This window comes from Equus asinus, chromosome 8 (assembly GCF_041296235.1).
Source record: "Equus asinus isolate D_3611 breed Donkey chromosome 8, EquAss-T2T_v2, whole genome shotgun sequence".
NCBI lineage: Eukaryota > Metazoa > Chordata > Mammalia > Perissodactyla > Equidae > Equus > Equus asinus.
The window spans coordinates 76,532,320-76,552,226 of NC_091797.1; the positions used below are offsets into that span (position 1 = coordinate 76,532,320).

The 19,907-nt window shown below is 42.0% G+C and overlaps 1 protein-coding gene across 9 annotated transcripts in view; it reads right to left on the bottom strand.

Annotated features, from left to right (window-relative positions):
• Window positions 1-19,907, bottom strand: part of CFAP251 (cilia and flagella associated protein 251) — a 61,837-nt gene that overhangs the window by 26,228 nt on the left and 15,702 nt on the right. For 8 of the 9 annotated variants that reach the window (XR_011505317.1, XR_011505316.1, XM_044775928.2 and 5 more), the window contains 8 exons: window positions 15,245-15,322; window positions 13,937-13,987; window positions 11,139-11,353; window positions 8,757-8,951; window positions 7,786-8,036; window positions 7,296-7,447; window positions 5,736-5,909; window positions 4,451-4,635 (listed from right to left, as the gene is read on the bottom strand). Coding sequence is in view for 7 of the 9 variants with exons in the window: in XM_044775928.2 (XP_044631863.2) it covers window positions 4,451-4,635; window positions 5,736-5,909; window positions 7,296-7,447; window positions 7,786-8,036; window positions 8,757-8,951; window positions 11,139-11,353; window positions 13,937-13,987; window positions 15,245-15,322 (1,301 nt within the window). In the remaining 2 variants the exon portion in view is untranslated. The remainder of the gene's footprint in view (window positions 1-4,450; window positions 4,636-5,735; window positions 5,910-7,295; window positions 7,448-7,785; window positions 8,037-8,756; window positions 8,952-11,138; window positions 11,354-13,936; window positions 13,988-15,244; window positions 15,323-19,907) is intronic. The other variant, XM_070515971.1, reaches the window with a different exon arrangement.

The following is a 19,907-nucleotide window of genomic DNA, read 5'->3' on the forward strand; positions in this document are numbered from 1 at the left end:
TTATTCTTAATTATACATCTTTTTTTCCCTAAGAGGGCCTACAAAATCAAATACACTTCATACCCCACAAAACCTGGATCTGCCCCTGTGTAAGGCCAGTAGCTATTTCATCTTATTACATTATAAGCCCCTCATTGTTTAGATGTGTTTTCTCCCTGTGTACCCCTGCACCCAGCCCAGGTCTGGTGGGGACAGTAGATACTCCATGTATGTGTGCTGAGTACACGGACAGCAAATCCATTAAACAGCCTTTCTTGAGCAAACTCCCTGTGCCAGGCTCTGCGTTAGGTGCTTGGGTCACAGACACAAGTGAGATTTGGTTGCTGGCCCTGAGCTCACAGCCTAGTAGGGACAACAGACATAGGAACCCTAGGAGGGGAGAGGTGTGATACAGAGACTGCACTGAGGAAGGAATGATGAGCTCTCAGGAGACATCCGAGCTGAGCCTGGAATGGTGAATCGGAAAAGTAGAGAACATAGAGGAAACGGAAAGAACAGACAGCGGAAACAAGATGTACACACAAGGGACGTGGAATATTGTTTGAAAATTGCAGAAACAGAAAATGTAAGGGAGAAGGAGTGGAAGGTGGAGGGAGGTGAAACTGAGGAAGTGAGCAGGGGCAAGTTCTGAAGGCACTTATCACCAGGCTGCAGGATCCTGTAGGAGGGTATCAGGCTGGGATGATCCATGATCGGGTTTATATGCACGGAGAATTAGGTGAAATGTTAAAAATACTAAAATGACCAACTGGTAGATAAAGCACCAGCTAGTTATGTCTCCCTTATCTAATCATTCAAGTAGAAATGTTTAAGGACCTTCCCCAAATATCACTGAGTAGATAAAGGCAGAGTAGAGCACAGTTAAGAGCACAGACTCTGGTCTGAATCCCAGCTCTGACCCTGAAAAGTTAGGGGCAAGTTGTGGAGAAATTAGAACCTTCATACACTGCTGGTGGCAATGTAAAATGGTGGGGTTGTTTGGGAAAACAGTCTGGCAGTTCCTCAAATGGTTAAACAGCTACCCCATGACCCAGCAGCAATTCCACTCCTAGGTCTATAACCAAGACAAACGAAACATGTCTCCATAGAAACCTATATGTGAATGTTCATAATAGCAAAAACGTAGAGACGACCAAATATCCAACAACTGATGAATGGATAAACAAAATGGGGTGTATCTATACAATGGAATATGATTCAGCCATAAAAAGGAATGACACCTGCTACAAACTGGAGGTACCCTGAAAACATTATACATAAGTGAAAGAAGTCAGACACAAAAAGTCACTTATTATATGATTCCATTTCTGTGAAACGTCCAGACAGGCAAATCCATGGAGACAGAGAGTAGACTGGTATTTGGCAGGGGCAGGGGCACGACGTTGGGGAGGGAGGGAATGGGGAGTGACTGCTAATGGGTACAGGATTTCTTTTTGGAGTGATGAAAATGTTCTCGGATTATGTAGTGGTGATGGCTGCACAATTTTATGAACATTGTAAAAATCATTGAAAAAGGGCAAATTTTATGGTATGGGAATTATATCTTAAATTATAAATAAGCAAAAAGAAAAGGTCAAGTTATTCAACCTCTCTGTGCCTCAGTTTCCTCACTGGGGAAACAGGGGTAATGACAGCACTTCCCCCAGAAGACTGTGGTGAGCGTTAACACGTTAATATGTAGAAAGTGCTTAGAATAGTTCCCAGCACATGGTAGGACGGATATATCTGTTACCTAGTATTGTTAAAATATCTAACAAGTTCATAAAATTAATACCTCTTTCTTCTGACTAAAAAAGTATTACATATTCATTGTGAAAAATTTCAAACATTTTGACATACATAAAATAGAAATCTTTCCCATAACTCGACATTGCCACACCCTTCATCCCAAGATAATCATGGGGAATAGTCGGTGTATATGATTCAAGAATTTCTTTTATATATATTCTAATCTACATAATTATAATTTTACATGAAAATATGTAAGCTATATAAATAAAATTTTATATGAACATATATTCAGGCTTATTTGGCAAGTTGCTTTATCTCATGTCTTGGAGATATTTCCATGTTACTGTGCAGAGCCCTATCTTATCTTTTCCTTTTCTAAAAGCAGCATCGGGTTTCAGTGTACTGACAAGTCATCATTTAACTAATCCCCTATTAATGGACATCTGGATTGTTTCCATTTTTAAAAATATTTTTGAGCAAGACATCCTTTTACTTATGTCTTGGCATACTGTGTGAGTACTTCTGTGGGCTACATTCCTAGAAGTCAGAGATATGAGAAAATTTAATAGAGGATAACAAACTGCTCTCCCAAAAGGCCGCCCCGATTTACACACCCCCAGCAGCCAGGGAGAGCGCCCGTTCCCGTCGACCCTTGCCAACACTATGCACTATCGATCATTTTTATCTTTGCTAATCTGATTTGTGAGAAATGCTGTCTTGTTTTCATGTGCGTCTTTGATATACTAGTGAGCATCTGCTCATAGGTTTATTGCCCTTTTTCTGTGAACTGCCTTTTCATGTTCTTTTAAATATTTTTAAGTGCATTTTTAAATTCTTTCGGATTTATTATAAAAAGGCCATTCCTTCCCAATTAAGCTGTGGTTACGAGGCTTTGTTATTCCTGCAACTACAAGAGCTTTATGCAACGGGTTTTATTTGGGGGTGATGGAAATGTTTGGGAACTGGATAGAGGTGGTGGTTGCACGACATTGTGAACGGACTAACTGCCACTGAATTGCTCACTTTAAAATGGTTAGTTTTGTTATGTGGTTTTCACCCCAATAAATTATTTTTTTAAAAGATGCTTTATGCTAATTTTTAATTGATCTTCAATGACAGAAACTCCTAATTGTGTGGCTCTGAGCCCCTGGTTACTAACTGTCAGGAGGAGCTTCGAGCCTGGGTCGCTCCATCCCCATCTACTTGCTCAGCAAACAGACTTTCTCAGGACTGGATATACCCATGGGACAGTCTTTGTCCAAAAAGTTTGTGTCCACTAAGATGAAGCAGGAAGATTCTGAAATCTTCCTAAAATTCCTTTTTACGTATTTCAAATGTCTCCTTCCCAGTGTTTTTTAAAAAATTGTGCTGGATTTCTTTCCTCTTTCTGCCACATGACATGGCATTTCTCAGTCCATCTTCCTTGTGCCCTTCAGGAAAGAATTGTTAAAAAAAAAAAAAGATCCTGGGTGATCCTGGCCTTTCAGAACCTATCTTTTCTGAGACACATTTCAAGAAAATGACCTTCCTCAAGCACGGGGCCAGCTGCCATTGGTCAGTTTTCTAACGTCCCTCTCCTGAGTGTGGTCACCAAAGTATTCCCATCTCCTGTTTCTCCTGCCTCGGTGTGTCTGCTCCTTTCAGCCATACCCACAAGGCAGCCAACCTGCAGGTGGAAGGAGGATGCCCTCTATGGGCTGACTAGTAGGATCCCAAAGCCAGGGTTGCATAAGGGGCCAGTAGTGCCAAGTAGGGGACAGAGTTAGAGCTGCGTTCGGGTGAAGTCCTGCCCTGCCACGACCAACTGCTTGGCCTTTGGCAAGTTTCATCACCTCTCTGAACCTTAGTGGGGTTGTTGAAGATGAAATGGGATGAAGGGAGTGCAGGGCCCTGGTGCAGGGATGGTGCACCATAATTAGTATTTATCCTGACGAGCAGACCCTGAGACCCACAGGCCTAACAGCACAAGGGGCCAACCACAGATGCGAACCTATTTCAGGATGGAGGAGCTACTGCTCTAAGATGCCAAGCTTTGGATGGCCTGGGCCTTTGATCTCTTCTCTATTTACCCTGCCTCTCTGGAATCTTCTCTTGTCTCATGGCTTTAAACCATTGTGTGCTCTTGACCTCAAATGTGGATCTCGAGCCCTGCCTCCCCCATGAACTCCACTCCCCTACTAAAATGCCAACTCTGTAATGACAGAAACATTGCTCTGTTTTTATCCCTGCCTTCAGCACCTGGAACAGCACCTGGCTGGTACAGGAACTCAGTCAACACTTAGTGAGTGAACAAATGCCTGCTATCAGGTGAACTTAAAATCTCCTTTAAGAACCAAGAGTAAGCAAAATCAAACAATTGGTAGTATTCAGGTGGAAATATCTGTTTTCATCCACAAGGGAAGGATAGAAGATTTTACAGAGCATCAGCAACTTTTCTGGTTCCTTCCCTGAGTCTCAGGTACTAAGCTCTACGTACCTTATCTCTGTGCAGTGCTGGACTCAGAAGCGAGGGCTCTGGGTTTGAAGCCTGCCTCTGGCCTTCCTAGCCATGTGACCTTGGGTGAGGATTACTTACCTTATCTGTGCCTCAGTTTCCTCCTCTGCAAAGTGAGGAAGACAGTAACGGTAGCCAAGCTGGTCCTTAAGTTGGGACTTGAAATAAGCTGGGGCTGAGAGATTGATTTCTGCACCATGTTAGTGGGAAGCTCCTGGTGTTTACCTGCACATTTTTGTGGAAGAATTAAAAAGCTTCACTTTGTAGCCACTGTTGCAAATGAGTAGGAAGAGTTCCTTGGTGAGTGGTGGGTACCAGACCATGCAGGTGGGGTAGTCGCCCTGGTCGGTTCGGTGAATGTCCAGGACTTCCAGGTGGTCTTTGTAGCTCTTGACAAGATTATACTCGATCTGAAGTGGAGCCCAGATGGACACACATGAGGACTGAGCCAAATGAAATCAGCCCACAGTGTTATTCTGGGGGCAGACAGGATCAGGCCTCCTAAAAGAAGACATGCCTAGACCCTTACACCTAATAAGCTACCATTATGGAGTATTTGTTATGAGCAAGATGATGAGCTAAGTGCTCCAAAAACACCATGCTATTTAATGCTCATGACCCCCCTGCAAAGTAGTACTATTGTGCCCACTTTACAGATGAGAAAACAGATGTTCAGAGAGGTTCAGTGGTTTGCCCAAGGCCACATAGCTAAGATGTGGTAGGTAAGAATTAAATTTAGGTCCAGCTGACTCCGAAACCTGAACTCTTACAGTTACGTTACACTGCTTCTCTTACCATTATCTTGGGAACTCTTTGAGGGTAGGAACCAACTCATATCTAAATCTCAGCACCTGAGAGTTATAAATTAGCAGGCTGCTGAATTTCACCCATAAGTAGGTTTTGGTGGCCATCACTAGGATGGATGGATGCACGGACAGATGGGTGGGTGGGTGGGTGGATGGGTAGAAGGATGGATGGAATAAAAGAAGGAAGGGAAGGGGAGGAAGGAAGTTAGGATAGAAGGATAGATATATAGATTGACTGATTTACTTTGAATCCTTCTGGCTTGCTCATGAGCATCATCTTTGCCAGGGTCCCTACCTTGCCCTCTTATCGCACATCCTCTATTACTGTCAATTTAGGGAACAGCCTGGCCGCAACCCTTGGACGCAAAGAAAGTGTCAGTGAGTGTCGGCTTTCCAACTGTGCACTGAGAGGCAAGGGTGACTAAGTCTTGCGTGCTGTGGGGAACACAACCGCCCTGCCGCCCGATGAGACGCTCCCTAGCAGCCTCCCCACTCGGGAAACGAGGCCCCACGGGGCTTTACAGCCCTGTTATGGCAAAATGCCTCCTTGGAGAGGTCGATGCTACTTCGCTGCACATTTATCTTCTCAAATGAACACAGAGACTGTGGGCCCAGTTCTATGACAGATGCCAGGGATGTGACAAGGAGGAGACAAACACAGTCCGGTGATGAGGTGGACGAACACTGAACACTGAACAGCTCACCAGGAGCCTGTCTTTGCCGAGGCTCAGCAGTCGAGGCTCGTTGATGTCCAGGTGAAGCCCGAACAGGAGGCTCTGGATGCTTTTGCGATGAGAACGAAGTCTAGCCAGATATTCCCAGACCCTTTGGCTGTGTCTAACTACCACCCTGTAAACGGCCACAGTAAAATTTACATCCTGAATAGGAGCAGAAGAGCAGAAGTTATTCCTTTTAAAATTTTGTGACTTAGGAATCATCATTATGTTTTTCATACTAATTTTGCTCTTAGGGTATTTTATCCAAAAGAAATCTTAGTCTACCAGAGCAAGTAGTAAAATAACGCCCATTTTACAGATGAGAAAACTTAGGTTAAAAGTAGACAACTCACAAAGGCGGTGGTGGAGGCAGTATTTATTTGACACTATGGTCTTACTCTCCTTTCTAGCCCCTGCCTCATTCTCTGTTGGAAACTGAAACCCTGACTCCTTCTGCGTTTGTTCTCCCTTCTCTTTATCTAGCTACACAAAATTAAAAAGGTATGCTTAAGAAAAAAATAGTGTGATGGGGCCCACCCAGTGGCACAGCAGTTAAGTTCGTGCACTGTACTTTGGCAGCCTGGGGTTCGCCAGGTCAGATCCCGGGTGAGGGACTACACACCGCTTGGCAAGCCATGCTGTGGCAGGTGTCCCACATAGAAAGTAGAGGAAGATGGGCAAGGATGTTAGCTCCGGGCCAGTCTTCCTCAGCAAAAAGAGGAGGATTGGCAGTGGATGTTAGCTCAGGGCTGGTCTTCCTTGGAAAAAAAAAAGTGTGGTGGCTGAGAGTGGAAGGGGTCAGAGAGTGGGTGAGACCAGCCTGAAGGGACATAGGATGCCTGAGTCAGTCTGCTCATGGGAAGCACGAGGGACAGCTTAGGGCCTTTAAAAGCATTGTGAACACAGACCAGAAGGGACAACGGTTTAAGTGAAGACGGCGGCGTCCCCAGCCACCCAACATCAAGGCACGGCGAGCGCACTGCAGACCAGGAGAACTGGCAGGAAGGGGAGGCTGGAAGTCTAGGGAAATCTTCCCTGAGAGTACGAGCCCTGTTCACAGAGGGAAGGAGCAGAACCCGAAATACCGGTGGAAGATTTTGCTTTGAGATAAACGAGAATGTCATCTTGTCAAAAATCAAAGGGAAAGATGAAAGACTGGATGCAGAGAAAGGGTTCCAAAAAACTAACAAACCAAAATGAGCTGTCAGAGCAGCAGAATCCAAGTCTGGAAGTTCTGAGGCCCTGCTCTTGTTTTCTGGCAAAAGTCCTCCCACCTCCCTCACCCCTTTCTCTTTTTATGACAGCTTTATTGAGATGTAATTCACATACCACACAATGCACCCATTTAAAGTGTACAGTTCAATGGGTTTTGGTATATTCACAGAGCTGTGTGTCCATCATCACAATTTTAGGGTGGTAGTTCATCACCCCAAAAAGAAACCCCGTACCCACTAGCGGTCACTACCAATTTGTCCCCCAGTCTCCTCTCCCTTTTGGTTTTAAATAAGGTCGCTGAACCCCTGGATAGTGCTCAGTGAAAATCCTTACAGCAGTTGCCATATACTGGGAGTCATGGGAGAAGCTGATATGAGTCACGCTGTTTCTGGAATATTTGAAAGGCTCTGGGATTTCGTTTTCTAAGGACATGGCATCGAGAATGTAAACTGTCCCCTCCGTGAAGCCAGCTCCAAGAAGGACCCCTGAAATCACAAGGCAGAGAACAAGGCTCAAAAAGGACTTCATTCATTTAGGAAACACAGACTCTGTGCCAGGCCTTGTTCTGGGCACCAAGGAGACAGCAATAAACATGACAGACAGAGTCCCCAGAAGGAGAAATCAACTAAAAGGCATGACACCCTGGGACAAGCGCTCAGAGAGGACTAAGCACAGAGGGCTGCAGGGCCCAGAGGGAAGGGGTCTCATTTAACCTGGTGGGGAGAGAGGGGTCAAACTTCCTGGAACTGTTACAGCCAAGGGTGTAGTCATTTGGGTCTGTTTTCAATTTAGAACCTAAAATAGGCTGATAAGGTGAAAATACCTTCGGGGTTGTAGGTCAGACTCTGGACTCCAAGCCTCTTCCCAAAGACCCTGCTGAAAAGGTATTTTTTCTTTTCATAATCCCACACTTTGATCATCCCACAGAAGCTTCCAATGGCGATGAGGGGTTGATACGGGTGGCAGGAGATGGCACAAATGGCGTTCTTGGGCTCTACAAATAACGTCTCAAGTTTGGTCCCATCTGTTGTTAAGTGGTACACTGTCGCATCAGATGTTGCAATGATAAAATTCCTGTTTGCCAAGGAGAGACCAAACAGTATCAATGTTTGCAGGGAATGGGGCACGCCAGCTTTCTGCTTCTAATTGCACATGAAACGCCTCTGTCGTCTGTAATTTAGTGACATGATTAACCCAACATCTCCAAAAATATACCACCAATACCCAACAGCCTCCATTTGCAAGTGAAAAAGCCCACATTTCCACATGTAAATTGAGTCATTAAGTATGCAGATGGACAGTCAGTTGCACAATTAGCTAATCTGCACATGCAAATATTCATTTGTGTATGCAAATATGGAGTTTGGTGCACACATACAGATGTGCCTGCAAATACTGCAAGGGTAATTAAGCAGACTCACAGATAATTCAGTCTTGAAATGTTATGGCTATTAATTATCAAATGCCTTTAACTGCAGTGCTAGGACAAACTCAGCTTGGCGAAGGAGACCAACCTACAGCGAAGGACCCCAGAGCTCAGGGATGAGCCCTTTCCAGCCTCCAGACACTAAAAATTCTAAAAGCGAAGATAATGTTTCATTTAAGAAATTATTACATAGTGATTATAATCAGCCAAGGAGATCCACCTGCAAGCCAGGTAGAGGAATGAGCAGGAAGGCCAGTTCCCTCTATTTCATATCCCAGGAACAAGATCAGGGTTCCACTGCACGCGAACTGAAAGCAGACATCAATCACCTTTGACCACTCAAACGACTAGAGTCATTAACAACTTACCTCACAACAAAAAGGTCACCTTTTAAAGTGCAGTCTGGAAGATAGCTTGATTTTTCTGTGGGAGGAGTTGCTGGGGTCTTTGAAAAGGACAGGGTTCTTATGGAGCTCAACTTGAAGTGGCTGTACCAGTTAACAATGGACAGGGTTTGATCATAGAACTTAATGTTACCCTTAATGTCACCTGTGACGATGTAGCTGAAATGGAGAATAACATCAGTTTGTTAAATAATAGTAATAACCTCCATCTACTCAACACCCAATTATGTGTCAGGCTCTGGACTCTGGGTGTTGTAAAAATTTTACTTAATACTGCCCTATGGGACTGATTTTATTGTTATCTCACTTTAGGAAATTAAGGCTCAGAGAAGTTAGGAAATTTGCTCAAGGCCTGAGGTTGCCAGATTTAGCAAGTAAAAACGCAGGATACCCGCTTAATTTTGAATTTCAGATAAACAATGAGTAATTTTTTTAGCATAAGTGTGTCCCAAATATTGCATGGGACATACTTATACCTGGCAACCCTATTAGGGCCACGTGGCTAGACTGTACAGGGATCCAGGTGTGTCCAATGCAAAGTCCCTGCTCTCTGCTCTACTCTTCCCTGCCCTCCAAGATCAGCCACGTGCCACGGCGGTGGGCAGTGATTTACATTCTGTGCCATAAGACCACAGATGACAACAGGGTCCATCTACCAGCCCTCTGAAATCACAAAGGCTGGCAAGGGGATATAAGCCACTTTATAGGAAGGCGCTGCTGTTAGAGCCATTGTAAAACCGCGTCCAGTCATCACAGCCAAAGGCAATGCCGCGTGACGAAATGGCTTTCATTTCCAGTCCTCAGATCCATCCCAAACGGGCGTTTTTTTTTTTTAAGCCTCTGACATAATTCTAATCATGGGGGGAGTAGAGGGAGTATATGCAAAGTGATTAAATGAGGTTTCTGATTAAAAAGCAAGGCAGGTGGGCAGAGTAATTGGCTAGAACATCTTTCACTGCCCTCTGCTGGACAGAAACGGCAAAACAGGCCAAGGGTTTTCAGAGACCTTTTCCTGCAGGGGCTCCAGGGTCCCGGCTGGGTTTTACTTAACATGGAGAGGGGAACCCAGGCCCAGTCTTCACTGGGTCCCAACCCCCAACTAGTTAAGAGTTGATTGCATTGGCAATTGCAATTCTATTACTGTCTTTTTGCAACACGGAGTGGGGATGACAATTTGCATTTCTCTTTGTAAAGCCATGCCAGGACCTCACTGTTCCCCTGTATTAAAAGAAAGGAAGAGGAAAGCAAACGAGCTTCTGGAAAGCAGACAGCACAGTGACTCCAGTCAGATGGGCAGGCCCTTGTCATTAGGCAGTTTTCTCCATCACTTTTGGGAACTTCTCCAGCCTGCTAGTAATGACTGTTAGACCTCGAGATCCCCTGAGACAGACAGTGTGCTAAGAGTTTTATGTGCCTTGTCTCACTAAACGCTCATAAAGGCACTCTGAGAGAGAGATAGTATTGTTATACCCATTTTACAGGTGGAAAAATGGAGGCTCCGCAAAGTTAACTCCCTTGCCCAAGGTCATTCAGCAAGGAAAGGATGCATCTGGAATGTGACCCCCTTTCTATCTGAGGCTAAGGCTTTTAATGATCATCCAGGAGCCCCCACAGCCTCTCAAAATCAAAGAGCTAGTGAACTTGATAAAGTTCTGTTGTATTTCATCTTTTCATAACGGGTAAATGTTATATTGTAGTTAGAAAAAACAATATAGCTAGTCACATTCTTTTCTTAAATTTAAAGTATGTAAAGGAGGCGGCCCCATGGCCGAGTGGTTAAAGTTCTGCACGTTCCACTTCAGCAGCCTGGGGTCCGCGGGTTCGGATCCCGAGTGTGGACCTGCTCTATTCATCAGCCAGGCTGTGGAGGCACCCCACACACAAAGTAGAGGAAGACTGGCCCAAATGTTAGCTCAGGGATAATCTTCCTCAGGCAAAAAAAGAGGAGGATTGGCAAAGGATATGAGCTCAGGGTGAATCTTCCTCACACACACACACAAAAGTATGTAAAATTTAGGGTGCGAAATAAGTCTAATTAGCTGAGAAGAAAAAAAATCATTACTTTTTGTTTCACCAACACAAAGAGATTTTTTTAAAGCAATACATGCCCATGATTTTTGTAAAAAGTAAACCAATTAGTACAAATGAGACTAAAAAAGAAATAAATCCACCCCCATCCTTGAACCTCGTTTTTAGTTTCTTTCCTCAGAGGCAACCAACATTGCCAGTTAGTTGCGACTCTCCCCAGAAATATTCTATGCATATGCATAACACATGTATACATCCAAAAGTGTTTTAGAATACTTTGATAACCATCTACAGCTACTTTGTAATTAAGATAATTACCTATCCACTGTAGTAAGCACAGTGATACCCTCTCTCTGCAAATGAACCAGTTTACAAGGTTTGATATAGGCTAAGTCCGAAGAGGTGGAGGCGGATGATGGCGGGCGGTATATGTCCCAGACAACCAGCTTCCCTTCCATTGTTGCTGACAGTATTTGTGTTAAATTCAAATGAAAGATGGACTGGCTAAATTTTCCCACAAGCTTGTTGAATGTCTGCATTTCAAAAGACAGGTTATGAGTTACCATAGGTAATAAATATAAAACATAGCATTTATCAACACAGCATTTTATAATATTACACTGAAATATAGTAGAAAAACATAAAGTAAAAAAAAAAAATCCTCCCCCATGGATTGTCATGGTCCAGGCAGTTCTGAACCTCTCAAGGTTTGCTGAGAGCAAGTGAAGGGTTATGTGTTTACTGTTAATTAAACTGTTTGCTTCAAACAAATGAAAGAGTGGGTAATCACTGTTTCTACCTGTTCAACTTCTCTTATTGAGCTTTCAGAAGCCGATAAAGAAACTAATGCCCATAGTAAGCAAAAGTATGTTCCAGTTGTAAAATATCATAATTCTCCCAGTCTCCTTTTTTGTTTTGTTTTGTTTGAGGAAGATTAGCCCTGAGCTAACTACTGCCAGTCCTCCTCTTTTTTGCTGAGGAAGCCTGGCCCTGAGCTAACATCCGTGCCCATCTTCCTCTACTCTATATGTGGGACGCCTACCACAGCATGGCATGCCAAGCGGTGCCACGTCCGCATCTGGGATCCGAACCAGCGAGCCCTGGGCCGCCGAGAAACAGAACGTGCAAGCTTAACCGCTGCACCACCAGGCCGGCCCTCCCAGTCTCCTTTTGACCATAAATTATTTTCCCATCAGTAGAAATTAAGTACTGTACATAGAAATGCCCCCAAGACTATTAAATTTGTGCTACATAAAATGAGGCATTAGGCCATCTTTCTTAGAGAATGCCTTTCAGGTGAAGTATAGCAAGAACCCAGAGCAGTGAGTGAAGCCCTCAGTGAATGTTTAGCAGATGAGTAAATGAAACAGCAATCTGTCTTATGATACGGCAAGCCTACTGCCCAATTCTCTACCTAGGCGGAGAAGATGCTGGGGTTTACTTCTTCCGACTTGAACACAAGAGTGTCAGTAAAATAACAACGGTCAAGCGAGAGCACCAAGTTCTAAGAGCAGCACGGTTTCCATTTTTATCATTTCAATCCTTGTTATTTGTGGATTCTGTGTTTGTGAATTTAACCACTCGCTAAGGTTTATTTGTAACCCCAAAATCATCCTCGTGGCATTTCCACAATCATTTGCAGACGTGTACATGTGCAGAGTGATGAAAAATTTGATGTTCCCAGCTCAGGCCAAACAAGGCAAAACTCTGCCTTCTTGTATCAGCTCATTCTGGAAAGACGCATCCTTTTCATGGTCTGTTTGGTGCTGTATTGGTCGCATTTTTTTTTATGCTTTTTGTTGGTGATTTTAGTATTTAAATTGGCCCCCAAACATGGTACTGAAATGCTGTCTAGTGTTCCTAAGCACCAGAAGGCTGCGATGTGCCTTACAGAGAATACACCTGTGTTAGATAAGTGATGTTCAGGCACGAGTTCTGATGCTGCTGGCCGTGAGTTCAATATTAACGAATCAACATTATATACTAAATGTGGCATCTTTCAACAGAAACATACATAAAACAAGGCTATGCATCTGCCAGTTGATGGAAATGCTGTGACCATAGGCTGGCAGGCACCTATTCTTGTATTTCTGCTAGGAACAATGATTCGGTATTCACTAATTATGGTCTGCAGAGACTTTAAAGAACGCAACTGCCACAAATAATGAGAAGTGATTGCCTTTATTTTTTGATACTTTGATTTATGAAAAACAGAATTTGCAGACAGAATGATCTTCTTTGCGTCCATTTGTCTCAACTTTTTTTTTCTTTTTCTTTCTCTTGTCCTCTTAAAAAATAAAATTCTAAGTCACATCAAGAGCAAAGGAAGGAAGCAGAAAAATCATCATAGTGTTTTCACTGCAAGAGACAGGACTCAAGGTACACCTCAGATGCAATAGCTGGAGGTAAGCAGGCAAGATAAAGTGTTTCCTCCAACACCTGGTTCACTACCTTTCTGTTGGCTCTTAAACATCTAAATATCTAACATACATTTTTTTGGTGAGGAAGATTGGCCCTGAGCTAACATCTGTTGCCAATCTTTTTTTTCCCCCCTCCCTAAAGCCCCAGCACATAGTTGTCTATCCTAGTTGTAAGTCTTCTATTTCTTCTATGTGGGACGCCACCACAGCATGGCTAGATGAGCGATGCATAGGTCCACGCCCAGGTTCCGAATCAGTGAACCCCGGGCCACCAAAGTGGAGTGCAAAAACGTAAGCACTATGCCACCAGGCCAGACCCTCCCATATCATTCTTTATTACTCTGAAAACTGAGCAGCTTAAACGGGATCCACTCGTGTGCAACTCCTCCACTTACACCACTCCACTTAGCTTGCATCCTTTGTCATATGCACAAACACCCGATAAAAGCTATTGCTTTTTTGGATATTTTCTCATGGTAGGAAACTTTCTTTTCCATAACATTTTATTTTTAATAATACTCCCATTATTTTCAACCGACAATTCAATATGGTAAAGGACTCAAGTAAAATTTTCAAATTATTTCCTGATGGCTTAATATCAAGACATACAAAGAGTGGCCCAAAGTGACGAAGCTTACATATCCATATTTGTTCTCCACAAAATCAGATGTATAAAAACACAATAGGCATACTCACTTTTTCTGTTAAAAGTGGGGCACTGTGAGCAAGTATATCTCTCTCTTCATACTGATAAATACAGAAAAAATAGCTGTTACTCAAAAATCAAAACAAATGCATCCAAACTGGGTGAGAGCTTTGCCCTTTCTACAGGTTAGAGGATGTGCTGCCTCCAGGAACATGTAAAAACATTCTGGAAGAAAAGCAAATACATAAAAAATGCCACAAATGATTGTGACTTTAAATGGCAGTTTTTGGAAATTTGAATTCTACATTTATAACACTTTAAAGCTATAATAAATACCTGAAGTAATGACTATCACTGAAAATCAGCCATTCAAGTTTCTGCTTCAAGCGATTCTGTTTTTGTTTGGCATTTTTTCTTAAGGCAAAATTCACATAACGTAGAATTAAGCATTTTAAAGTGCACAGTTCAGTGGCATTCAGTACATTACCAATGCTGTGCAAGCATCATTCTGTCTAGATCCAGGACACTTTCATCACCCCCAAAGGGAAGCCCCTTATCCATTAAGCTGTCACGCCCCATTCTCCCTCCTACAGCTCCTGACAACCACTATTCTGTATTCTGTCTCTATGGATGTACCTATTCTGGACATTTCATATCAATGGAATCATACAATATGTGGCTTTTGTGCCTGGCTTCTTTCATTTAGCAGGAAGTTTTCAAGATTCATCCACATTGTAGCACGTGTCAGTACTTCAGTCCTTCTAATGGCAGAATAATATTCCATTGTGTGCATGGACCACATTTTGTTTATCCATTCATCTGTTGGTGGACATTTGGTTTGTTTCTACCTTTTGGTTATTGCAAATGAGGCTGCTCTTATGAACATTTGTGTATAAATATTTGTTTGAATGCCTGTTTTCAATTCTTTTGGGTATATATCTAGGAACTGCTGAGTCATAAAGTAATTTTGTGTTTGACTTTTGATATTTTTTAATCTCATGATTTCGCCCTGTGTCAGTATACGTATCTCTGATCTGTTTGCGAATTCCTTTCTAAAAGGGGAAAAAGTCCAAGATCTTGAAAAACCCTATATTTTAGACGTGTTAAATACATTCAAATAAATATTTGCCTCATTACTTTAAAGAACTTAGATGAAATTTAAGCTCTCTGCTTTTGATTTAATATGCTAATTTCCAATGCGACTAAAACAACTACTATAATTAAATCAAAACATTTTAATAGATATTTATTACTTCCTAACTAGATGCTATATTGTTACATTACCAAAACATCTGTACTCAAAGAATGAACAGATACTTGTCTGAACATTTAAAACAAACAAAAATATTTCTACTTACCCACAAATAATATATCACCTGTGTTTTACTATTGCTCACCAATTCTCTATTATTTGTTGGATTAAAAGTAAGGTAGTTCTGAAATATAAAGCATGGAAATATACTACATTATAATAAATTTTCTGTTTCTCTCTGGTTAAGCTAAATGTTAAAAGTAAATAGTATTTTTTTGTTAAAATAAATAACTGAGTAGGAATATAAAACAGAAAAGACATGGCATTTTGTAAACAATAGGAATATAATTTAAATACTGAGTGTTAAAATTAATGGTCTTAAATGTGTTCCCTTTCTTATTTAGTCATTATAATTTATTACATAAATTGGAACAAGCAAAAGTAAACCTGTATTCACCAATAACCTTTATTCTGTGTCCCTTTGGACAAAAACTGCTACATACACATTTCTGAATTTGACAGGGCCACAAGGTGATTTGGAACAAATGCAAAATATTGGAAGGAGATTCTGATTCCTGCCAAGATGGTGAATAAATAAATGAGTTGCCTGGCTCACTTCCCAAAAATCGACCCTGCAGAAACTGCAGGAGTGAGGGAAACATGAAATGCAGAAACTAAACAACAACAACAAAAAGCGAGAAATCTCTGGGACGACTTAAGACATATGTCTTGAAATGGTACGTGTATCGGGGGTGGGAGGATGCAGCCTGACATGAAGGGCTGCAGGCGGCAGCATTGAGAAAGAGGTTCGAGAAATGATTTTTAAGTTCCATTCCTGCTGCTTCACCCCATCTCCTATTCCGTGCCTCCTGCTTGCTGCTTCACTTCAGGAATGTAAACTACCAAGGCCAATGTCTGAGAATCACCATCAGGACAGCACAAAAGCCTGGTGGAGAGAAGAAGTGATGAAAACAGGTGCATGGATGAGACCTCAGAAGGGCTGAAAATCAGCCTCAAATCACCAGTCTCTGTTGAGATAAAGGTGACCGCTTTGTCAGATGCCTGTAAGAATGGAGAGTAAGTCTTCCTTGGAGGAAGTTATTCTGAGCCTCAAATTATTCCAATGCTTTTTAAAGCATAACAGGCATTCAATGAAAAATAAACAGCAAATGAAAGAGACAAATCCAAATGACTGAAAAACAAGGGGAAAAAGCAATCAATAGAAAGAGACCCCCAGGAGATCCAGGTATCGGAGTTCTTACACACAGGTTCAACAATAACTGATTAATATGTGTAAGAAAGTAGAAGACAAGATGGATAATCTCAGCAGATAACTCTATTTAAAAAAAGAATCAGGGGCCGGCCTGGTGGCACAGCTGTTATGTTTGCATATTCCGCTTTGGCAGCCTGGGGTTTGCCAGTTTGGATCCCAGGTGTGGACATATGCACTGCTTGTCAAGCCAAGCTGTGGCAGGCGTCCCACATATAAAGTAGAGGAAGATGGGCACGGATGTTAGCTCAGGGCCAGTATTCCTCAGCAAAAAAGAGGAGGATTGGCAGCAGATGTTAGCTCAGGGTTAATCTTCCTCAAAAACAAATAAATAAATAACAAAATAAAAAATAAAAAAAGAATCAAATGGAAATTTTAGACCTGAAAAAAAGATTTTAAAAACTCCAAATAAGGTTTAACAGAAAATTAGATATAGCCAAAGAAATGACTAGTCAGTAGAAAAGGAAGATAAATTATAGGAGAAAATATCCAGACTATAGCATAGACAAAAGAATATAAAATAAAGAGAAGAAAAAATGAAAAGGCCTAACTTAATGTAATGGGAGTCCCAGAAGGAGAGAAAAGAAAGAATTTTGCAGAAACAATGTTTAAGGAGACAATGGCTGAAAATTTTCTAAAGCTGAGGAAAAACATGACATCCCAGGTTCAAAAAACCCCAAAGGATAAGTTTTTGGTTTTCTTTTTAAATCAACAACATACCCATAAATGCATGGATACATACTTGAAAAAACTGCTGAAAAACAAGAGAAAATCTTAAAAGCAGCCAGAGTGGAAAAAAAGACACAAAACTTTCAAAAGAGGGAACAATAAGATTGATGGTTGACTTCTCAACAGAAATTACGTATGTCATAAAACAATGGAATAATAGCATCAGGTTACTGAAGGAAGATGACGACCAACCTAGAATTCTGCACTTAGGGAAAATACCCTTCAAAAATAAAGACAATTATCAAGAGAAAGGAAAGCATACATCCCTACAAAGACTTGTACCTGAACATTCATACAGCTTTATTTTCAATAGCCACAAACAGGAAACAACCCGAATTTCCATAAAAAATGAACAGATAAACAAATTGTGACACATACATTCAAGGTACTGCTATTCAGCAATAAAAAATAAATAAACTGGGGCCGGCCCCATGGCTGAGTGGTTAAGTTCACACACTCTGCTCTGGCGGCCCTGGGTTTTGCTGCTTCAGATCCTGGGTGCGGACCTAGCACTGCTCATCAAGCCAGGCTGGGGCAGCGTCCCCAGTGCCATAACTGGAAGGATCTACAACTAGAAATGCACAGCTATGTACCGGGGGGCTTTGGGGAGAAAAAGGAAAAATAAAATCTTTTAAAAAAATTAAAAAAAAAACCCAGTAGGATAGATAAGTAAGTTGTGTTATACTCAAAGAATGAAAAACTATACAGCAGTGAAAGTGAATGAATTATAGCTCAAGAATCAACATGGATGAATCTCAGAAAGAATGTGGAGCAAATGAGGCAATAATAGGCTGATTCCAAATATATAAAGTTCAAAAACAGGTAAAACAAAATAAGATAGTATTGAGGGATACATACATCACGGGAAAAAGTATAAAGAAAAGTAAGAGAAAGTATAACACAAAATTTGGCACAGTGGTTAGCTGTAGGGAGCAAGGCTGGGGGTGAGGTGGGGAAGGGGAACAAGGGGGCTTCCAGGCTTGGGGAACGTCCCATTTCCTGATCAGTGGTCAGCACACAGGCACATTTGTTTTCTTCTTTAAAATGTACACATTTTGCATATATGACTTACTTAACAATAGAAATATAAAGTGGTCCAATATTTCTTGCAAAAAAAAAAAAAGTAAATGACAGATGGGCAGCAGAGAAAGCACGTGTAGACAGCTCTTCTAGGAGGTTTACTGTGAAGAGGAGCAGAGGGCCCTAGCTGGAAGGAGACGTGGGTCAAAGGGGTTCTTTATGGATGGGTGACAGGGAAGCATGTTTATTCGCTGATGGGGATAATCGTCTGGTAGAGGGAGAGTTGAGAGCAGCAGGAGGGGGCTTGGAGGAAGAGGGAAGGGATCTGGCCCTTCCTTTTGTTTAGAGGGCGAAAGAGAAGATGGTGATGTTGACAGTAGGTCGTAGGCTTGAGAGCGAGGCTAGGCTGGTGTTTGTATCTGATGGCTTCCACTTTCTCAATGAAATATGAGGGAGGTCATCAGCAGAGAGTGAGAGGAAGGGCTGTGGGAAGTGTGAGGAGAAGGTGTGAAACTGTTGTCTCTAGCCAGCCCACTAGATCAGCCAGGCAGGGCTGGGAGCTCTCTCAAAATCTGTGCTGGATTCAAGTAAAATGACTCAGCTCGGGTGGTTCTCCCCAGCCACATCCCGCCTGCTCAGGTGCGGCTACAGAGAGGGATGGTGGTGGAGTTCATCCAGAGTTGGGGTGCTTCTGCACTGCCATCCAAGAGCTTTCTGTGATGACGGAGACGTCTATAATCTGTGTTGTCAAATACGGTAGCCACTAGCCACATGTGGCTGATGAGTACTTGAAATGTGGCTGGTGAAACTCAGGAAATGAATTTCTAGTTTCATTGAATTTTAATAAATTTAAATTTAAATAGCCACATGTATTTAGCAAAGTTGATACAAAATCAGCACACAAAAGTCAGCTTAATTTCTAATAAACTAGCAAAGAACAATCTGAGAAGGAAATTAAGAAAACAGCTCCACTTATAACAGCATCAAAAAACCCAAAATACCTAGGAATAAATTTAACCAAGAAGGTGAAACACTTGTATACTGAAAACTACAAAACACTGCTGAAGGAAATTAAAGAAGACGTAAATAAATGGAAAGACATCCTGTGTCTAGCGGCGGGATGTTTAGACTAGTGGCCACTGTATCAGAGCAGCTTTAAGAAGTAAGGAAATTTTTTTCAGGAAACAGGAGGAATATGGGCAGGGAGAAGGAGAGAGTATGGGCATGAAGCTGCATAGTGATCTGTGTCTTGCTGAGTCTAGTCTCCCAGACCCCCTGTTTGGACTCTAGTTCCTGAAAGCCACGTATGGACTTACCACAGTGTCTGGCACATAGTAGGTACTCAATAAGTGTATGATGAGTGAAGGATGCAAGCATGAATGAGACAATGTAGAACAGCAGAGCAAACTTTCTGGGTGTCCTTGGCAAGGCATGTCATGCAAATGGAGAATAATAACAACTTCCCTCTATTAAGGGAAGTTAAGAACATGTTTCTAGAATAAGAAAGGCTGCTAGCTGGGGAAATTATTTAATAATTAATAGCACTATTCCACAGATATTACTATTTAGAAATATCTCCTTCCAGCATGTTTGCATGAATTACGTGAGATACTCCATGTAAAGAACTTAACAGAATCTGGCAACTAATAACTGCTCAAAAAATTAGCAATTATTACCAAAAATAAAATGAGATCGTGGATACGAATGTGTTTTTAAAAAGCTCTACTGTACTACAACAAAACTTTATTAA